Source organism: Nelumbo lutea, chromosome 4 (genome assembly GCF_056320005.1).
Source record: "Nelumbo lutea isolate HS-2025 chromosome 4, American lotus-T2T, whole genome shotgun sequence".
In the NCBI taxonomy this organism is placed as follows: Eukaryota; Viridiplantae; Streptophyta; class Magnoliopsida; order Proteales; family Nelumbonaceae; genus Nelumbo; species Nelumbo lutea.
The window spans coordinates 79,282,313-79,302,081 of NC_142687.1; the positions used below are offsets into that span (position 1 = coordinate 79,282,313).

The 19,769-nt window shown below is 39.5% G+C and overlaps 1 protein-coding gene across 1 annotated transcript; it reads right to left on the reverse strand.

Annotated features, from left to right (window-relative positions):
• Window positions 1-8,666: 8,666 nt before the first annotated feature.
• On the reverse strand, window positions 8,667-9,176 carry LOC148861227 (uncharacterized). The gene has a single exon (XM_088985024.1). It carries the CDS (start codon window positions 9,174-9,176, stop codon window positions 8,667-8,669), a length of 510 nt encoding a protein of 169 aa, XP_088841150.1.
• Between the last annotated feature and the right edge of the window lie 10,593 nt (window positions 9,177-19,769).

Consider the following 19,769-nt stretch of genomic DNA (forward strand, 5'->3'; position numbering starts at 1 on the left):
TTTTTCATTATATTTATCATATAAAATGCATAAATTAGACATTTATCATCGAATGTGTAGACCATTCATAAAATGTATATGAGATGATACATTGAATCAAAAAATGTGGTGTGAACTAGGCCACACCACGCCTACAGAACGACACTTTGGATGTGGATTGGTCCAGTCCACATAGTCTTTCCATAGTTCAAAACAGTTGTGGATTGTGGTGTGGATTAATCTACACCCACCAATTTCTCATCCACACTATAGAACATCCCCTCAAAGGCAAAGCTGCAACTTTAAATTTTCTAGTTTTTATTTTTGTTTATAAATTTTATATTTTTTTATAGAAATCAGCCTCAATATAATAATTGCATAGGTAGTTTGGACATTTTTGTGTCTCTTTTTAGAAGATTATAACGGAAGGGGTCTACTTGCAACTATATTAGAAAGCTTTAAATCAAGTTGCCAATAAGCTTTAAGACTTTTATATTCTGATCTTATTAACTCACCATTAACTCTCTCTCCTTTTTCTCGTTAACTCTTTAATTATCTTTTCTCAATAATTATGCTATTGATTCTCTCACCTCTCATTGTTGCATTAAATTGCCTAAAATTCATTAACTTTATGTATATCTATATCCATTTCAATTTAACTATAATTATATATGCATTATATAATAATATACATTATATATTATTAGGTTAAATAATCTATTTTAATTTAAAAGATAAATAATTTTTGAGTTAATTAATTAAGTAGTTTATATTTCAAAATAAATATTATATAAATCGCTCAACAAATAAACTCAGTGTTTTAAAAATCGACATAGAGGTTAAATAAATTTTGCCTCTAGGTCATGAGTCAATGGTTCAACTGTTTGGGTTGGACAAATCAAACCATGACACATCATCCATCTATATATGTATAATATGATATAATATAATTATGTTTTGTGTGTGTATATATCTTATATTCAATTTGTACTTTTTATGTTAGTTTTTAATTTTTATTAAAGAGGCAAAATTGAAATTTGAAACCACAAAATGAGTTCTTTTTACGTATAGTGGGGTTGCAAAGAGCACAAGAAGCTACCTAAAATATAAAAAGATTATCCCAATAAAACAATTGGGCACAAAGTTAAGTCCTTTAAAAGTTTTCAATATATTGTATATTGTATAACCCATAACCCAATGACTAAATGCTTCAACCACCTAGGTTGACCAGGTTTTGACCAAATCAACGTTTTTTAACAAAATAGTAGGTTTTAAGAAACCCAAAAGTAGAAATAAGGTCGAGTGAAAGTTCGAATGGTTTAACCATTTGAGTCAACGGTGAGTTGAAAATATTGAATAAAACATTATAAAAATTATAATCCATTTATATTATAGTTAAAATAATAAAAATTAATTAACCAAAGTAAAAATAATTTATTAAATTACTAAAATAAGATAAAAACAATTATTATTATTATTATTGATAAAAAATACTTTTATTGATATAATAAAAAACATATAAATTAATAAAATGTAATAAGATAAATTAAAAACTAATATCCATTTAAAATCAATATAAAACTAATACAAAGTTATCTAATAATTATTATTTTTATAACTAATTTTTACTAACAAACTTAAATTCCATTGAAATATAAAAATTTAATATAATTAATTAAATTTAATAAGGATTAATAAAAAGAAAAGATAATAAGAATTTATTAACATTAAATATATATAGTTTAATTAATTTCAAATCAACCTAAGTTTAATTTAAAAATAAGGATAATTATACAAACTTTCTTGGGTTTTCTAACAATCCTATGAATCTCCCGTATATATGTTTTGACCTTAACAAAAACTACTCATATTTTTTTGAGAAAATGTGCAAATATTTTCCTTTCATTAGTATTCGAAATAGAAAATGTTGATGTAATGCATTAATTTTCTTTAAATAACAAATTTTACCCATAACCAACTTTATTCAGAAATAAGTACAAACCAAAAAAATATATTTTGATAAAAAATAATTTTACATAAAAATAATATAAACATAAGTACAAACCAAAAAAAAAAAAGTTTAGCATTAAGACGCAAAAAATAATACAGATTTATCTAAAGCATAGGAAGTTAGCTACTGTCACTAAAGTGCAAGATCAAATAAACTAGACATAACCTCAAAAAATGCTTGTATTGGATTTAGATGAGCATCAGTGTCATAAAGCCCCTTTCTCGATTTTTCTTAACAAAACCGTGCATCCCATGGTTAATGACTAGCTTTGTATTATTTTGTATATATTTGCACATATTTGTATGTATTTATACTATTTTCAAATGCATGGATAAGGGCTAGTTTTTTATTATTTTGTATATATTTGTATGTATTGGTATGTATTTATACTATTTTCAAATTGAGTGAAAAATAACTATAGTCATGCCTGTGCGCAGGATGCAAACGGATCGGATTGGTTTAAATTAGGGTATATCCAAATCCAATCCGACACTATTAAAAACCGATCCAATTTGATCTGGAGATCCGATCGGATCTCATAATAATGGATTCAAATTTGAATCCAATGAAGAAGTCAGATTTTCGGATCTGATTCGGTCCAATTTAAGTTTATTAAAAATTTAATAAATTATTAAAAGAAAAATAAAATGTAGTAATTTAAAAAAAGAAAAACAGAAAATACAAGTGTCTTTTCAACTATTTTTATCATATATATTCATGTTTTTATTAAAAAAATAATTAATATAACAAATTTAAAAATAAATATAAAAAATATATTTATAAATAAATATATATATATATATATATATCAGATCGGATCTTCTTGGATCAAATAGGGGTGATCCGAATCTGATCCGATTTCTGATCAGATCCTATTTTCTAACCCAATCCAATCTAAAGATCCGAAACCATTATATTTATATCAGATCGGATCTTTTTGGATCAGATAAGGGGTGATCCGAATCTAATCCAATTTTTCACCGGATCCTATTTTCTGGTCTAGTCCATCTGAAGATTCGAAACCAACAAAATATGATCGGATCTCGGATCCTGATTCGATCCATTTGCACCGTGTAGATCAAAGCTCTTTAACCAAATTTGCCCATGTTTGAGCCGGCTCATCAAACCTAAGTTATGTTCCTGTTGATGGCATATGCCCTGTGTGCTTATAGACCATATTTACTGCAACAGCCGTCCCAAGACAATCCGAAGATCTCCCAATGGAATGTGTACGTACCAGTATTTTGAATCAAATATCAGTTGATGTGATTTTCTTTTCTTTTAATCTTTTCCAAATACTGACGTGTTTACATGGCTCAATCGAACCAATGATAAAACAACACGTTACACTTGACTCAGTTGGCTGCAGGGGATTCAGCCATTTTAAATTTAGTAGCTGGTGTGTTCCAACCTCATAAACTGGTCCCAGCTTTAAAACCCACTTGGCTTAGCCTATCATCTAGCCAAGCTAGGTTAGAATATTCCAAACCATTTTCCTTATAGTGGATTTTGAATTGCAAATTATTGGGCCTATGCAAGTCTAAATTTCTAAATTTAATTTACATGATGAGGTACAGTGGGAAAACGTTCCTAACTGTGTTTGGTTGCAGTGCAAATAAATTTGCATTAGTACAAATGCATGAGAGTGCAAAATTAAAAAACATATATTTTTATTTAATTTTGCTTTGGATTTTACTTTATTCTGCATTATGTCTTAATTTAGTCCATTTATACTGCAATAAAAAAAAGTGAAAATTTAAACAAAAAATAGGTCAGAATTTACACTCAAATCATTTATATTTTTATGATTTTACATCAATACAAATTTATTTACATTGCAATCAAATACAGCCAAAGGCTCAGTTTGGAAGAAATATGAATACAAATATGTATAGTGCAAATACATGCTAATACAAAATACAAGATTTTGCACTCTACATATTTGTATTTATATTCCTTCCAAAGGGAGCCTAAGAGAAGCTTTGGTTTAAGACAATATGCAATCCCCATACACGTGTAACGTGTCACTTTATCAGTGTTTTAAGTTTCTGGTTTTATGGTGTAGTTCGTGCACAGCAGATTTCGCTAGCAACCTAGCACACATGTATATAATTGCTTTCTATTTTTTAACTTTTTAAATAATTAATAATTATTTATATTTCGGGTTTGACTATGATATGGGAAAGATATGATATCTAAAAATTTTTTGACCAACCAATTGGTATCATAAACGTGGTAGCCAATCAAGTATTATTTATCAAAATTCATGGGTGGATTTTGACTGGTCAAAATTAAACTCTTTTGATACCGTACCTTTTCCATGTTGGTCAGTTTTCTAGTATTTTCAATCAACCTTGGTTCAACAATTCCCCAACCCAACCAGGTTGGATTTATTCCACTTTGTCCATTTGTAAATCGACCAAAATTGAATGACCCAACTATAGATATATATTAATATTTTATATTTTTAATATATCTTTTAATGTGGGAAAGTAGAGATATTTTCATATTTCATAATCTAAAATATTTTATATGATAAATTTAATTTTTTAATTTATTTTTTAATGCCACTATAATTTTCTTTTAAAATTTAAATCTTTTGAACTAACTGACCAAACCGAAAATTGGCCCAAAACGATACAACCTTAGTTGGTCGATTTTCACTAATAGCCAATTGATTTCGAGTGACCAACTCCCTAACCGGACCAAGTTGATTTGGTTGACTAAAAAACCAACAACCAACCCATAAACTCTCATATTTTTAGCTAAATTAATAGTCTAATCTCCAATAAATAACAATAATTTAATCTCCAATAATTATTGAAAATTATAGCAATGCGCAACTATTGGAATACAACAAATACTAAAAAATTTATTAAATTAGTTTATAAATAGTGTAATCTCAATTTATACATAATTATTGAAAATGTATTTATCACAAAAAATAAATAATTATTGAAACTTTCCCTAGATAATTTCGTTAAAACATTTAAATAATTTTTAAATTTCTAATTCAAACTTTCCTTAGATAGATATAAATAAAAAGTGGGGAGAGGATAAATTGGAATTAGAGTTAATTTAGGAGAAAGTGGGGGATAATGGGGGAGGTAGTTGAGGAGAAATTTTAGGAGAGGATATTATATAGGTTATTGGAAACCTATGGGAGAATTTCTAGACTGTTGTCGTCAAATTTTTTATTTTTAATTATTTTACTGTCATTGGTTGTTTAATAAATGACATGGAATAAAAAATAAAAAATAAAAAATAAAGCAGACAATTTCTAGACTGTTGTGTTTTAGTATATACTAGCACTGTGCGATGCACAGGTTTTGTTAAAGCAGTTTCAAGCAATAGAGCTAAAGGTGAAAGTTAGGTATACCTAATTCAAGCTTAACTCGATTCAATCAAAGATTTTGTACAAGTTGGGTTTAAGTTTTTTAACTTTAAGATGAGTTTGAGCAAAAAAATCTTGGGCCTAAATTAAACTCAAATTGGGCTTAGGTTGAGGCCTCGGGTACTGATCTGATGCAATTTAAGTTTTCCCAACATTTTATGATATATATTATCAACTTAATTATTCTATATGAAAATTGAGCTACAAAGCTCAATATGCCCAAGCCCAAGCCTAGCCTGAGTAGGGATGGCAATAGAGTGGGTTTAGAGAGGGTTTTGCAAATTCTAGACTTTACCTACCTAACGGGTTGGATTTTGAGAATCCAAACCCTCCCCACACATGAAAATGCAAAACCCTCCCCATATTCAAGGATAGGGGTGGGTTAGGTTTAAAACCCACATCTAATTTCCTATTATTTTTTGTTATATAAAAGCAATAAATAAATAAAATACCATAAATAAACAACAAAATTTGCAATGATTTGATTAAGTTGTAAAAGAACACATAAACCATCAACTATCCTTTACATCTAATTCGATATATTATTAAATTCAACACCTAGTACATAAAGTTTATATGCTTTCCAACAATATACAGGTTGAGGGGGTTGATTTTAGCCTAATATCGTACCCCACCCATAATGTATGGGTTGTAAAACTCCAAAATCCGTCATTTAAACGAAAAAAAAAAAACCACTCCATTGAGATGAGTAGGGGTGAATACCCACCACGTAGGGTAAAAATTTCCATCCCTAAGCCCAAGATGCTTAGTTAAGGTTGAGTTGGGCCTAGGTTAGTAAACTCAGGCTTGACCTTGAATTGGAACAAGCTTGAGCTTGAGGTTTGAGACTTAGAATTGGATTGACCCTCAACTTGACCCAACCCACTCAAGTTGTACCTAATAGGGACCCGTGCAACGGACAAGCTTTGTTAAGCTAAAGTTAAACAATAAAAGCACATAAGAGTAGACAATTGTTTTATATTTTAATCTTTTAAATAATTACAATTACTCGTGTTTTATATACTACTTTTAATTTTTTTACAATACAAAAATAACAATAATTAATTTTAGCTAGGTTGCTCATTAAACCGGTGAAACCGACCAACATAACCCAACTTAACTTGAGTTGATCAGTTTTCCAGTATTTCTAGTGGGTTTCAATTCAGCAATTTTCCAACCTAAACAATTTCGGCATGGCCATTTGTAGATCAATAAAAACCAAACCGACCCATATATATATATATATATATATATAATCGAATCAAATTGACTTCTATTTGAATTCGACCGTTGATAATATTTGAATAATCCGAATTTTGATTTGAATATGTGAAATCTCGAATTCAAACTCAGATTTTCGAATATCGTTTACACTCCTACTATTTTGCATGTAATGTATATAGAATCTATCAAGGTTCGTTTAATTGGTTTACAGTCGGAACCAAAATTGAAATGAGAATCAGATGGAATGATATCTCATTCCCAAGGGAGGGGGGATTGGGGGGAATGTCGTCCTGCCGGTTTCAATCCATTAAGCCCCCCTTGGCATGGTTGAAATAACAACAATGTGGTGTGGATACTTTGTCAAACAAAAATTTGAATAAAACATCTCAATATTTTTTTATAAAATTATACAAAGGCGATTGTATCCGTTATTGCTAAATTCAATTTATGCTATATAGTGTGGACTGAACCAAGTGACATGGCCGATGCCTTCAAAAGAATGTTCTTTAGGCTTGGTTTGGAAGGAGTACAAATGCAAAAACTTGTATTTTGTATTATTTTATTTATATTTATACTTTAGTTATATATTTAGAATGAGTGTAAATACCGGTTCAATGCATTATTGCATCCTGATTCATACTTGCATGCGTTTGGAGACGTCGTAAAAACACCCAAGATCGATGTAAAATTGCAAATATGTCCGGATTTACATCAATCTTGCGGTGAAAAACAACTTCGATTTTTTCGAAGTAAAACTTTACGCCCTTCCTTCATCGAGGGAAATAAGCGAGGAGTTTACCTCATCCACCACCAGCACGATGCAGTCGACCATCGTGCTCGGGGCTTTTGTATCTCGGTTCGTTGTTGGCCCACCAGTCGACCATCGAGGGAAATAGGTGAAAAACAACTTCGCTGTTCGTAGTTCGCAGTTCGCAGTTCGCTGTTCGCAATCGACCTCTGGTGGTGACGATTCTTTGTTGTTCGCATCCACTACCTGTCGCTGTTCGCTTCCACCACCACCAGTCGACCATCGAGGGAAATAGGTGAAAAACAACTTCGGTGTTCATAGTTCACAGTTCGATGTTTGCAGTCGACCTTCGGTGGTGACGATTCTTCGCTGTTAGCATCCAACTACGTGCGCTCTCTCTCTCTCTCTCTCTCTCTCTCTCTCTCTCTTTCATTTTGAGTGGAGGGTTTCGGTTTTCTGAGTTTGGAGTCTGGACTGCTCCCAGCACTCCCTTTCTCCTTCTCCGCGATAGCAAAAGTACAAAACCAATCTCCACTACTTCTGTCAGCTCCCAGCATTTTCGAGAGACGTGACCAGCACTTTTGAGTGTACGATAAGTGTGTTCCGAAGGGAACGGTAATTTTTTTTTAGAAAAATGAGATATTAATTTGCATTCTTATAAAATATTCAAATAATTACAAATTAATACACTTGTTTTGCGCCAACGGTTGCCAAAGAAAAAGAGTATAAATTAAAGGTAAAATTTGGTTCACAAATGCATGTTCCTGAACTGGAGGTGTAAGATTTTGCGGAGTGTATTTTTGTATTTACACTCCTTCAAACGCAGCCTTATTAATTGGGATCTGCTCCTCTTACACCAGCCTAACAGCCACATCGGAACATATATTAAAAATATCTCTCATAATAACAACATACAACTACGGGAAATATTCCCAATGTATGGGTGTGAGGATCAAATCCCGACTCATTCTTTATACCGTGGCAGTGGATCAGAACCAAACCATCCCACTATTTTAAAAACGAGCCAGATTACGACAAAACCCTTAAAATGGATTGACAACCACGTCTACTGAGATGCATACGCTGGTTGTGTATTTCATTACTATTATTATTATAATTATTTTATGATAAAGCAGAGTAATGCTAAAACACCACTAGCATTAGCAAATTAAGGAAAATAAACCAAACATAGTCATTACGCATGCAGTAATACAAGATGACGAGACAATGAAGCTCCACCTACGCATGTAATTAACCCACCAACATCAAGCCTTTTGATCCAGTTCACTAGCTATAAATAGCTAGCTTAGCTACTTCGCCTCTCCTACCACTACCAGCTTTCCTTCTTTGCCTTCCTTAGCTTCCTTTGCTTCCTTCCTTTCTTTGGCCTTCTTGATTTCCTCAAGATCAAATGCAGAAATCGGAAAAGATTTGGACAGACCCGTGGTTGTCTTGAAGGTGATCTTCCCGGAGGCTGGATCGTCGATGTATATCTCGTTCACGGTGACCCAGATCATGAGCTCCTTGGACTTCACACCACTCAACTTCTTGATCCTGCGTGGCTCCACGTAGGCTGTGATCTCCGGCGCATAGGAGGCTAGTCTCCCCGTCGTCTCGAACCTGTACTCACTCTTCTTTTTCTGCTTCAGCCACACGAAGCCAGTTTCCCTCAGGTACCCGCATTCTTCTAAATCCGGTACGATGATCAGACCGTCGGGCATTTCTACTTGTCTGAGCAACTCCTTGAATTTCGTCTGACAAACTTCATCCCCATAGTGGACCTCAGCTTTGCTTCTGATATCTTCTGTCACCAGAGACATCTCCTCTATGCCAATTCTCTCTCTCTCTCTCGCTGATCCTTTTACTCCTTTGGAGCTGAGGATTCAGGAGAAAATGTGTGGTTCATATAGAGGGGGACTTAAAACTTTGCTATTGTTTTTTAATAGAATTACACATTTGCCATCCGTATAACTGAATTTAATAACCGTGAAAGCTGTATTCATAGCCTCAATTTCCTTAAAATAATTCGTCCTCGTCTGCAACACAAGTCCCCATCAGAAATAAACACGTTAGTTGCAGTAAGGTTGAAACCTCCTGAAATTGTCATGTGGATGAATGACAGAAACCTGTGAGAAGGGAGAGAGGACAAATGGACCCATGCAGAACTCCTACGTGGACAGGCACACCCCATCTCGTCATCACACATACAGAACAATATGTTTATTTCAACCTTCAAGTGGGTCTACCGCACATAATGTTCAATATGATAGGAGGGAGTCTGATCCATGTGATAGGGGTCGTTCACGGTTCATCTAAATTGACCGTTGGGTTAGGTAAGGGCAAGACCGTAGTTTCAAGGGGAAGAAGGGGCATATTGATGGGGGCCGTGTCCCGTGTGTGAGATGTATCAGTATCCAGATCCGCTCTGTTTCGACTAATTGGAAAGCTATAGGTGTGGATGATATGGTTGGTTGGTTGGTTGGTTGGACCGTCAAAACCACAATTAATGATGGGCATACTGTCAAACGTGTAATCAATCGGACACGGGATCTGCTGCGAATGCGTGTCAATCGGATTATTCAACCAATCACACGTAACCCGGTTCATGGTTCATACACAGTTGGGTATACATCATAGCAGATCCAGATCCGGACTAAATCAATTTTTGGCCATACCAATGTGGTTGGGGAGGTTGACGCCAGTAAAAGGGGAAGACGTGAGGTTTAGATTTGAAAATTAAGGCAATATTGAAAACGGTTAGCTATTCAATTCATTTACATTTTACACCTTGCCCCAACGTACTTGGGTAAAATGGTGATGCCTATTCGGTGGGGAGCCGGTGTGAATTCGATGCATGAGTAAGGATTGGCTCCTCACGTCGTACACCAATTACGATACATCCTAACCAAGTATTGGGCTCTCCATGGGGATGCGATCTAAAAAAACTGTCCCAACATTTCTTTTAACGTGATTTGTGATGAGGGATGATTTTACCATTGACGCGACTAATTGACCGGACATTGATAAGACACTTTTTACCACCTCAGCAAGACAAGTCACCTTGGGTATCTTGGGCACCTTGGCTAAGACCAAGGATCAAGTAATTCGTTATGACTCGACTTGTTGAGGTAACATGTATCAGACTTTTAGAAGCAAGATGCCTTCAAGCTCTTTGGGATCACACCACACGTCTATAGAACTTATCCTCATCTTGCTCGGATTAGACGACTTCGATAAGCTTTATATCACGAAGCCCACCTCCTAGTGCGGAACGAACTCCTAACAGCACAGACCGAGGATCTCGGAGGTGTTTCGTGAGACCTATGACAGCTCACCTATATAAAGGCATCCACCCCAGTGATACAATGTACGCACAATTCATTGCTCACTAGCCTACTTGTAATCAAGTTTTCAGCTAGGAGCATCCATATCGCACACCATCAATTGGCGTTGTATGTGGGAACCACAACAAAAAGCTATGTTCTCACTTTTAAATTACTTACTTTTTCTACAATATTTCATCAATAGCATCATCTAGAAACACCAACAAGAGTATTGACATGATTGTCACTAAGGGGCAGGACCAACAAGCATTTAACCCAGAGATCCCTTCTGTTACCATTGGATAGTTCACCATCCCCCTCACCATCCCAGGGACATCGACTATTCAGAGCCAGACATTTGTCACCCATTCAATCAACGCACCCCTACCTCATGTGAGTGCCACCCTCCCAATTGTAGCGCCCTCTGTGGTTCTTGTTGGGGTAGAAGCATGACTGTTCAATGAGCTCGTGCAAAGTGTCTAGGTTATGCAGCTCCAAATGTAGTAGATTCGCCAATTCCAACAGTACCAGTAGTACTACTATTACCAGCATCAGTTTCCATTGCTTCACCAGAACCAACACCAAGGACGTTGGTCACCACCTCAGGGATTGGTGCCATCTCGGATCCCTACTCCTCCTCAGAACCGAACTCCACCCCGGGATCCCGCCCTAGATCAACGTACATCACCACCCCAGCAATTTGTGGACCAAAGAAACCACCTGTAGCATAGCAAGGTTGTGACCAAAGACTCCACCCAAGAACAACAGTACCCCAACAACAGCAACTGAGAGAAGACAATAATAAGTGAGCTCGATAGCTGCACAACTGACTCCAATCTCATTGAGTCGGCCTTCCCTGCTAGCATCGGAGATCCTTTCTGCACTGAGGCCCAAAGGTTTTAAGACCCCAGCCTTGGAGACCTATAACGGAAAGACCGACCACAGCGATCACGTTGATAGCTTCCCGTTCCTGATACTGCTCACGAGAGCTGATGAAGCTAGTTTGTGTATGGCCTTCTCAAGAACTCTGAAGGAAGAATCAAGGTTATGGTACTAGACTCAAGCTCCAGGTTCAATCAAGAGCTGGAAGGAGTTCGTGGACCTTTTCACTGTGCACTTCGCTACCAGCAAGAAGTACCCGAAATCAGTTATTAGCCTCCTGAACTTGATGCAAAAGGAGAATGAGTCATTGAGAGACTATATTAGATAGTTTAACTCAGAAAGGCTACAGATACCTAACATCGACACAACTGTACAACTTGCTGCAGCCAAGAGAGGAGTACGCCATCTTGATCTTCGTTGGCACCTTGGGTTGAACTCCACGAGCACAATGGAGGCATTCCTCGAGGAAGCCAATAAGTTCATCAAGGAGGAAGAGGCTCTGAGGTCCCGGCTAGAGCTGCACCAAGTTGGGAAGAGAAAGAGAGTAGAAGAGGAGAGCAACAACAACAAGCATCAGCGAAAGAGTAAGTCGCCAAAATGAAGCAAGTCACCGCGTAGTAGGCGAAGCAAGTCGTCAAGGAAGAGCCGGTCACCACCTCGGGGTTCTAGGTCAGGTCATCGACCTAGGATCCTTCCCATTCAAAGATCCAACTACACCACCTTGAATGTCAAGAGGGGCGAAATTCTAATGTCAATCAAAGACACCGACTACGTCAAGTAACCACCCAAGATGAGAGGAGACCCTGCCACCAGGAACTCAAACCAGTATTGCCACTTCCACCGAGACATCGGGCATGACACGGAGAGCTGCCGCAATCTGAAGGATGAGATCGAGAAGCTAATTCACCAGGGCTATCTGAAGAAGTTCATCAAGTATGAAGACAAGGAAGCGGAACACCAACCTATTGACCATCAAAGATGTTGACGACACGCTTCTGGAGTGGTTAACGACACGCTTCTGGACACACCAGTTGAGACGGTCCAGGTCCCGGTCTCAGATGTTGAGCCCACAAAGACTCCAGATCGGTGCTCGCCTAAACGAACCACTTCAGTCGCAACTAGTAAGCTTCTTATTAAGTAACTTAGATGTTTTTGCTTGGTCAGCAGTAGAAATTCCAGTTAGACGAAGAAAAAGGAACCTCGCCCTAGAGAAGTGGAGAGTAGTAGACGAGGAGGTCAAGAAGCTCCTCCAGTGTCCGAGCTGGGTGGCTAACCCAATCATCGCGAAGAAAGCCAATGGAAAATGGCGCATGTATGTTGATTACGCTGACCTCAACCGAGCCTGCAGGACAACTTTCCACTTCCAAGGATAGATCGCTTGGTAGACGTAACCTCGGGTATGAGTTGTTGAGCTTCATGGATGCTTACTCCGACTACATCTAGATTAGGATGGATCTAGCCGACTAGGATAAAACATCTTTTGTAACCGAACTAGGGCTATATTGTTATAAAGTAATGCCTTTCGAACTAAAAAATGTTGGAGCAACCTTTCAGTGCCTTATAAACAAAGTATTTGAGCCTTTAATAGGCAATAAAGTTGAGTATTATGTAGATGACATGGTCATGAAGACCAATTTTCTTATTCCTTAATTAATGATCTAGACTTTGTTTTCAAAATTTTAAGAAAATTTAACATGAAGGTCAACCCTAACAAATGCATCTTCAGGGTCATGGGCAAATTCCTCAGGTATATTGTGAACCGGCGTGGCATCGAGGCCAACCCGAAAAAGATAAAGGCCATTTAGATATGAGACCACCCCAAAACATAAAGGAAGTACAAAAGCTAACTGGCTAAATTGCCGCTCTGAACCGGTTTATGTCTAAATCAGTTAGTCAGTGCCTACCCATCTTTAAGAATATCAAAAAATAGTGAGGACTTTGAATGGTCTAAGGAGTGTAGCTCACATTTGACGAGCTCAAAAAATATCTAAGTACCCCACTGGTTTTAACCCAACCTAAACCTGGACACAAGCCTAAACTGTACATCTTCGTAAGCGACTAATCCGAGAAGTAGATCGGGTCCAAAGGACCGTCTACTATATAAGTAAAGTTTTATAGGCAACTGAGACAAGATACCCCCACATCAAGAAACTGGCTTATGCACTAGTCATCGTAGCTCGGAAGCTACACCCCTACTTCCAAGCTCACACCATCGTTGCCCTCACCGACAGACCATTGAGGCATGTTCTTTAGAAGCCTGAGGTCTTAGGCAGACCGACAAAGTGGGTCATCGAGCTGAGTGAGTACAACATTTGGTTCGAGCCACACCTAACCATTAAAGCTCAAGTCTTGGTGAATTTCATCGTGGAATGCACATTCAACACGCCGACCCCTGAAGTGGTTGAGCCAACCAGCATGTCGGAGGCATTAACTAGTGTGGCACCGATTCTGATCAGGGAAGCCCCGACTTGGGACGAGGAGCCCCGGATCCTCAATGTCGATAACTTGTCTAATCAATGAGAAAGCAAAGTCGAACACATACTGTTCTAGCCGAGCGAAGTGAAGCTAGAGTATGCTCTCCGGTTCATATTTGAGGCATCGAACAATAAAGTGGAGTATGAGATGCTGATAGCCGGGCTGAAGTTGGTGAAAAAGGTTGGAGCAAAGCACGTCATGGTATGCAGCAACTCCTAGCTAGTTATGAACCAAGTGAATGGTGAGTACAATGATCGAGAACCAACCATGATGGCCTACTTAGCCAAAGTGAGGGAACTCCTATCCAACTTCTACTCCTGGTTTATCCGGCAAGTACCGAGACTAGAGAACACTGAGGCCAATGCACTTTCGAGGTTGGCTAGCACAATTGACAACACAATGAGGACGGTGTACACTGAATACTTGCCTCGACCCAGCATCATTGGGAGGCAGAAGAGGTCACTCCTATGTTGCAAGCAAAACCAAGCTAGGTTGACCTGCATGTTGATTATATGCTCCACGAGACCCTACCAACAGAGTGTAACGTAGCTCAGAGGGTAGAGCATCAATCAGCCGGTACGTTATCATCGACGGGTGGTTGTATAAGAGATCCTTTACCCTTCTCTACCTGTGCTGCTTACGGCCTTCGGAAGCAAGCTGGGTGCTACACGAGATCCATGAAGGTCTCCATGGAGGACACCTGGGGGGTAGGGTGCTTGCCCAAATAGCATTAAGGTAAGGATACTACTGGCCTACAATGAAAGCAGATGCACTCAAGCTCGTCCGGAAGTGTGACAACTGCCAGAGGCACGGCAACATCTTTCACCAGTCTGTCATTGACCTGAAGTATCTGACCAGCCCGGAGCCTTTCGCCCAAAGGGGGATAGACATTCTTGGTCCATTCCGACCTACAACTGGATAGAGAAGATTCCTAGTCATGGAAGTTGACTACTTTAGGAAGTGGGTGGAGGCTGAGCCCTTGGTGACAATCACAGCCTAGAATGTACAAAAATTCTTTTGGAGGAACATAGTATGCCAATTTGGACTACCCAAGGTGTTGATCTCAGACAACGGGAAGTAGTTCAAAGACATTAAGTTCTAGAACTGGTGCATTGAGATGGGGATCCAACAAAACTTTACCTCGGTGGCACATCCCCAAGTGAACGGATAGGCCGAGGTGACGAAAGGGCGATTCTCTATGAACTAAAAGCTCACCTAGCGTGAGCTAAGGGTTTGTGGGTCGACGAGCTACCCAACGTCCTATGGGCCTATAGGACCACCATCAAAACCGTGACGGGTGAGACACCGTTCAACCTGACATACGGTATAGAGGTCGTCATCCCAGCCAACCGACCTTGCGGCTAGAGGCATACGACGAGGAGGCAAATGAAGACGAGTTGCGTACAAACCTCAACCTAATCGAAGAGATAAATGACCTAGCCTACATTCAGACTGTGGCCTACCAACAACGGGTAGCTCAGTACTACAGTACTCGAGTCAAGTGATGCCAGTTTCGAGTTGGTGACCTTGTGCTCCAGAAGGTGATGGTACCTGAGCCCGACATGTGTAAGCTCAGACCGAACTGAGAAGGTCCATACAAGGTAAGATGAGTTTTTGATGAAGGGATGTACAAGCTCAAGACATTGGAAGGGAGGTAGGTGCCCTATGCCTAGATTGTCAACAACCTGAGAATGTACTATCTGTGAGCTCGGGAGTACTACCTATGAGCTCGGGAGCCAAGCATCCGAAAAAAAATTTTAAGTCCAAATGACCACCTGCTTAGTCGATCTGGTCAGGCTGCACGTCGGCTAAATTATACAATGAATAGTGGACTATGAGTCGCTCCCAAAGCCTAAGGGCCACGGTGCCAAGCCAATAGCGACCTCGGCACCAAAGATGAATAAGACACAGTCACTTTCTAAGCATATGGACAGCACAGGGAAACTTAACTTATGCCTCACCAGTGCACAGGCAGGTTGGGTACATACCCTACAATGTCTATTCACCTCGGCTTACAGTAACTTTGGGTCATTCCTTATTGTGCCTAGTTTGAAGCTCGACATCTTATCATTGATTCATTTTACATGAAGTGACAAAAAGAGCATTTCATTCCTTTCAAAAGATGGTTCGTACACTTATCAAAAAAAAGGGGGAAAGAAAAAAAGAGAAAAGATCCTACTAAACTGAGCACGGAGGCTCGACATACATCATATTTACAAGGGGGGTCTAAAGAAAAGAGACAAAAAGTTAGTCTTCATGGGGCTCCTCGCCCCTCACCTTCGATGTTCTTGGGATCCTTGGCCAACTCAACCTCCATAACATCGTTTGCAACAGTAACCTCATTGGTCTCCATGACCTTGTCGATTACAGCATCCAGGCTCTTCTCTATGGCTCCCTCGTTGAGACCGTCATCACTTTCCTCCTTGTAGTTCGGGTCTTGGTCAGCTTCCAAGACCATTTTAGTGGTGACTCCAACTATGGTGAGTGGTTTGAGGTTGAGCTTGGGGAAATTGTGCCTGGCTAACCAATGGCAAACCTTGAAACCCTTTCGAAATGCATCTGAGCTGACCTCCTCCCTCATTTGTTAATACTCCAATGAGGCTTGATAGGTAGTGACAATGGTGACCCTAGCATCCTTAATGCCCTGGTAAGAGCGGCCTCATGCTCGGTAGCAGTAGCCTTCAGCTCCTCGACTTCCTTCATCAATTGTTCAATCGACTCTAGACTTCTGTAAGCCCTCCCTCAGCCTGTTCGACCCTCACTTCGGTGGCCAATGCCCTTTTCAGGTGTTGCTCAAACTGCTGTGTAAGGGAATGAATCAATGAGTTCACCTACAAAAGGAAGTAAATTTTCTAAGTATGAAAGATGGAACGAGCAAAAGCAAAGCATTGAGATCGAGGACATACCACCATGCAGTGATTCATAGCCTTGGCCCTGAGTTGAGCGATAGGCAACCTGACAAACTTAGAGACCTCCTCGGGGAAGACCACATCCTTACTCTTCAAGAGGCTAGACCGGGTATTCATGATGCTTGGGGCCATCTCGGGGCCATCACTAGAAGAACCAGCCCCGAGAGTAGCGATCTAAGGCACGAATGCTCAGATTGCCTCGGGTTGGCAAGGTGGAGAATCCTTTCCTTGGTCCTCCTCAACCAAGTTGATAACTATAGGGTCCTCGGTCAAGGCAGGGGCCGCGGGCTCGATTATAGGCACCCGAGAAGTATCACTTGGGTCGTCTTACTCTTCTTTCTCTTCTTCATGCCCGAGAAGAGGTTGGTTATCGAGACACCCATCACAATGCCTGTGAAAAGCTAGCACCGAGTCAGCTGAAGTGATAAGATAAAAGATAACATAAAAAGTAAAGTGTGTGTGCCAAGTTGGCGACCTACCTGGAGGACTCAACTTGGTTGCGACAAGCTTGTCCTCGGCCAGATAGTCTCCCAACTCCAGACCGAGATCTACTAAGGTTAGCATCTTCTTTTTCATCTTCCTAATCAAGCAATCTTTGGGGTCAATAATGGCAGTTCTCCATTGAGTTTAGAAGGGCCAACCCCATTCAACGATCACAGTAAAGTACCTAGTCTTCCAGGCCGGCACCTTGGATGAGTATTTATGAAGCAGCATGTATCCAGGTCATTAAGTGATGTAATAGCTAAACTTGTTGACCCCTTTGGGGCCGACAAGTTTCTTCTTGATCGAGTAGAGCAAGGTGAAGGTATCTATATCTAAGGGGAGGTTTGCAGTCATGGAACAAAGAAATGGTACCAACCACAATGCGAACTGAGTTCGGGTGAAGCTGATCTATGGTGCCACCCAAGAAGTTTAGGACTTCAACAATAAAGGGGTGAAGTAGAAACTGGATCCCTGCAATCAACTACTCCTCGAAGACAGCAATGTCGTCATCATTGTGCTCCCATGGAAAGTTTTCTAAAGGAAGACTATAACCATAGTGGTTGGGAGACTTATAGTGGGCAGCTAAGGCCCTAATCCGCTCAAATGTTAAGATCGAAGGACCGAAGCAATCGGGCCCCCAAGAAGGATGAGCGTGGCGAGAGGACAAAGCCTTTTTACCAGAAGCTTTTCACTCCTAAATTGAGGTGTCCTCCTCAGTCGGGTTAGACTCCGAGCTGGGGGCGAACGTGGCCATCTCGGTCGGGCCAGATTCTATGTCTTGGACCGAGATGCCCACCTTGGCCTGACCAAACTCACTACTCATGTCAAGCAAGCTACCTGTGCTACTAGACATACTTAATTAAAGGCAAGAAACAAACTCGAGGCAAGGCAAGGGAAGGTGACTTACCTAAGACCGAATCAGAGAGAAGTGACCTCAGAAATAAGATAGATAGCACCGACCTAGAAGCTAGCGTGCGACCTCCAGAATGCAAGAATCTGAAATAAGACAAGGCGAATGGGACCCCAAGGCCCATATTTATTGCCATAGTAGTCGATCTTGGATGACTCAGATCAACACGATCCGATGACTCATGAAAACTGGTTGCATGGCTTTCGAGGCTGAAATCAGTAGAACGTGTGTTTTCACATCCGTAGAGTTTGTAACTCGTGTGATGTTCGCACATCCCTGATACCCGACCTGGTTTTACGATTGAGCCAGTTGGGTTATCTGAAGAGATGAGAGATCCATCATATAGATGGCCGAACCCTACAGGTAGGTTGGGTGAAATTTCAAAAATTTCTCTCTCCCATATGGGAATCACATTCCCTATTTTAGAAAACTGCATTTTTAATGATCAATCTTGAACCCTAAACCAGACCAGATCTAAAACCAAAAGGTAGGATAGGGAATACCTGATACAAAGTAGTAGTAACTCCCAATGAAGGTGTTCACGCCCAAGAAGATAACCAAAGACTGCTCCCACTGAAGATGACACAGCGTAGGGTGGAGTAGAATCAGTAGAGTGGTTCTTCAGCAAGAACCTGATTCTTCACCAAGAATCTGATGGAGGGCGAGTGAGCACAACTTCATATCAGTTTTTCTTCCAAAAATTGATATCAAGAACCATACTTGAGCGCTCCTATAGGTGGAGATCGAACTGGCAATGGCGGCAACAACAGGAGAAGACGAGCAGAAGATGGCGCCAGTCCAACTGCAGTTGTCTTCTCTCTTGTATCAGTAATCTAATGGATTAATTGGGGTTTGCCCTCCTCCTCTATTTATAGCCTTAAAGAGAGGTTTTCCTAATCCCATTAGCAGTTTCCTAATCCAAATCTTGTATTTGGATCTAGACTCTCTTTAAGATATAAGGATAATCCCTTATCTTATTTGCAGATAAATATCAGCCCTCCTAATCTAATTAGGAGTTTCCTAATTCAAATCTCTATTTGGATCTGGACTCTTTGAGTGGATAGGGACAATCCCTTATCTTATCTGCTGATATAAATCCCAGAACCGCCATTCTTTAATTAATCATATTAAACCAGTTCGAATTGGGCTTAAGGCCCATTAAGGTCATGTGCTCACTTTTCCTCCAAACTACTGCCCAGTTGGGTATCCTTGTATGGCGTGGGACCCAAACATTGATCTACACATCAACCACATGGGTTCAGCTTAGCCTCTATTATAAGGCCTGGCTAAATTCACTGTAGGAGACAGTGAACCCTTGAGTCCATCACCATGGGCTCTTAATGGGCCCAACATTTACACTAAATGGTCCATTGGTCAAGCTACCTTATAAAAACCTAAGAACTGTGAGTAGATGCAAGATTAGTCCATCAG